The 3,169-nt window shown below is 36.2% G+C and overlaps 1 protein-coding gene across 1 annotated transcript in view; it reads right to left on the bottom strand.

The window, feature by feature from the left end:
* The window catches only part of ATP6V0D2 (ATPase, H+ transporting, lysosomal 38kDa, V0 subunit d2), a 61,844-nt gene that overhangs the window by 9,858 nt on the left and 48,817 nt on the right, over nucleotides 1–3,169 (bottom strand). The window contains exons 4-5 of the mRNA XM_008572568.1: nucleotides 2,635–2,714; nucleotides 1,163–1,240 (exon numbers count right to left, since the gene is read on the bottom strand). Of these exons, the coding sequence (XP_008570790.1) occupies nucleotides 1,163–1,240; nucleotides 2,635–2,714 (158 nt within the window). The remainder of the gene's footprint in view (nucleotides 1–1,162; nucleotides 1,241–2,634; nucleotides 2,715–3,169) is intronic.

Here is a 3,169-nt window from a genome sequence, read left to right as displayed (position 1 = left end):
ATAAAGACGAAAGTATTTTCTGGAGTTCCCCAGTGATAAGATTTTTACTTCAAGGACTGTTGGGGTTTGTTTTAAGAATTTCAACAGGGGATAGCAAGGTATCTTTAACTGTAAAATTTTAATGATTAGATGTGTTGAGGTTCCCTTCACATGTAGTTTCAGAATACTAGGTTGAAATATATGCAGATGAATTTAATTTTTTTTTCTTTTTCTTTTTGCTTAAAGGGTAATGCTTATTAGGTTTTTCTTGAAATCAGAAGTTGTTGAAGTATCTAAATACCTACCCACCAGTGAAGTCACAGTAACAGATAAGCTAATGATTAGAAATATTCTTTAGATAAAACTTAGTTTCATGGGGCAAAGCAAAGACTCAGAAAAGCCCCAAATGGTGTGTGTGTGTGTGTGTGTGTGTGTGTGTGTGTGTGTGCATCTTATTCAAGTGTATTAGGAAACCAGCAAGAGCAATGTATGTAAAACACTCAGTACAAACTAAGCCCAGGATGCTCCTCTGACCTTTCTGATGTCTGCTCTGAATCTCCCATGCATTGACTGATGAAATCTGTAGTGACACAGAGGAATTAAAAAGAGTATGACATCAACTGGAAAGGTAAACACCAATGGTGGCATTTGACACATAATTTAATGAGCTTGCCAACAGTGAATCACCTAAACGAAGGAATCTTCCTGCTGAAAGCTGGAGCACTCAAGGGTTGCTTAGGGCAACCTTTATTTTAGGGTATATATAAGGAACAATGTCCCTGTGGATGAAGCCACCGTGGACTCTGGTGTCAAGTTGTGGGGGTTCACAGCTGCCCAGTGTTACCTCATTTGGTTGATTATTATAAAAGTACCTATAGTCCACCAATTGCTCAGAACATACTAAATTTTTAATTAATTATAATCTACTTTCTACATACTACATCAAAATGAATCCTGAGCAAACTTTTATAGGTGTTATCCTTTTCTAATGTCAAATTAACTCCTATGTAGAAAACTTGGAAAACACTACCCTCTTAACTGAAGACATCCAACGATAAAACACACTGCTTATTTTTTCCTTGATAAAGGAACTTCTAAGATAAAGAAATACAAGTAGGGTTAAAACAGTGAGACGTATGTAAGTACATTATTTGGCATAAAAAATTCAAGGGCTCTTTCTTACCTCCAGAATAGGACACATAATTTCTGCTGTGACATCACCATGATTCTTACAAAATTTATAGAACGCCTCAAGGTAAGACTTAAAAAGAAGAAAGATCATAAAACAATAAGATGAATATATTTTCCTTTTGTAAATTTCTAGATCAGCTTTTCATGGCTTATTAAATGCTTTAATGAAAATTGCATTACTTCTGCCATAGGGAGATATTTTATAATAAATGTCGTAGAAGCTTTCACGTTGCAGCATGTTACACAGACTAAAAAAGAGCTCCAAGAAGAACAAAACTGCACTTATCATAACATAGTTATTTAACAAATATATTTTTTTGCACGGTTCTTTCATTATTTCACGTGGTTAATTCCTGCTATTCTAACAAGAGTGCCAAGTTCTTTTCTGAGCTTAGCAAATGATTTTAGATTCAGCCCTATGCTGATATTTTATCTATCTTAGGGACACATTTGGGATGGCTTTGAGCAGAGGGATGTATTGGAAAGGCAGAAAGTTTGGGCTGTAGCATCAGACTGCCTGTGTTTGAATCCCAACTCTGATAGCAACCAGCTAACTGACTTCTGCCAGGGAAACCTTACTTCTCCATGTCTCAGTTTTCTCATTTGAGGAATGGACATAGCACACACACACATCCTAGTTTTCCTGGGTGCATTGAATTGAGGCCTATAAGTTTCTTAAAACAGTGCCTTTTGTTAGTTACATCTCAGGGGAGCCTCCTCTAAACCTGTAAGTCTCTTTATAAAAAAGAAAATTTGCTGTAATACAATGCTTTTGAGAGGTCCATGTATTTGAACATAACATGCTATATCTATGGAATGGCAGGATATATTCAGTGACTCTGTGAGAGTGTCTGAAGATGCTGTGGTTGTACGAGTGAAAACAGAAAGATTTTGCTCAGCCTATAATACCTAGAGCTACTCAATTGGTGGCAGCACAGTCCAGACAGACAGATTTTACAAAGTGGTACACATGATGTCCATATGGTCATTCTGGTATGCTGCACACTGTAGCTTAAAATTATCTGGGCAGGTTAACTGTGAGATTTAGGGACTCTATGACAGGACCTATGACAGGATTGAGGACAGAGATGGACACTATGTAACAGAAGGTTTACTATGTATGCTGGTTGTTTTAAATGGATTGAAATGGTTCACCCCAGTCATCCATTCACCCACCTACCACCATCTAGTCAACACTTATGTTTCAGGCACCGTGAAAGGAGTTAGGAACACCTCTCACCATGAGAGGAGCTAGAATAGGGTATATTATTTCTTCTCAAAAATCTTGCTGGCTGGAGGAAGCTGACATGTATACATTTAACTAGAACTATATAAAAGGTATATTCCAAATATACATAGTTTCATGATTGCAGAAGTTGGCTAATGGGCAAAGTAACTTTAATAAACACCTCCAGTTAGATATATTTTGTAATCAAGAAAAACAATATTCAGGAAAACCACTACCTTGTACAATTTATTGCGCAGTAATTCAATATTCAATTCGTCCAAAGTATTTTCAGACATACAGTCTTGAAAGAACGGAGCTGAAAGCAGAAATGGTTATACCAAATAAATGAATCAAAAGCAAAATTATAAACTGCAGAAAATGCATCCTCAATACACCACCCCTTGCCCATTCTGGCAAGAACACTGTGAAGTTGCAATCCACAGACTCAATAAGGCAAACAGTAAGGAGGAGGATAGGAGTTAGCATTTATTAATCATTTACTATGTGTGAGCCCTAAACACCACTCGCTACACTAAACCCTGAATATACTTTAACTTATTTAATCTTTACAACACTTTGGAACTATTCACCAAAGGCTTACTTACCTTTTTTTTTTTGTACATACTTATGGGGTACAATCTGATATTTTGATACGTATATAGTTTGTATAATAATCAGGTCAGGGTAGTTAATATATCAATCACCTCATGCATTTATCCTTTCTTCATGGAAAAAACATTCAAAAGTCTCTCCTCTAGCAATTATATAAAT

The sequence above is a fragment of the Galeopterus variegatus genome, unplaced genomic scaffold (assembly GCF_000696425.1).
Source record: "Galeopterus variegatus unplaced genomic scaffold, G_variegatus-3.0.2 Scaffold48, whole genome shotgun sequence".
NCBI classification, from domain to species: domain Eukaryota; kingdom Metazoa; phylum Chordata; class Mammalia; order Dermoptera; family Cynocephalidae; genus Galeopterus; species Galeopterus variegatus.
Note: the sequence above shows the minus strand (reverse complement) of the source record. Positions and strands in the feature narration are given on the sequence as shown.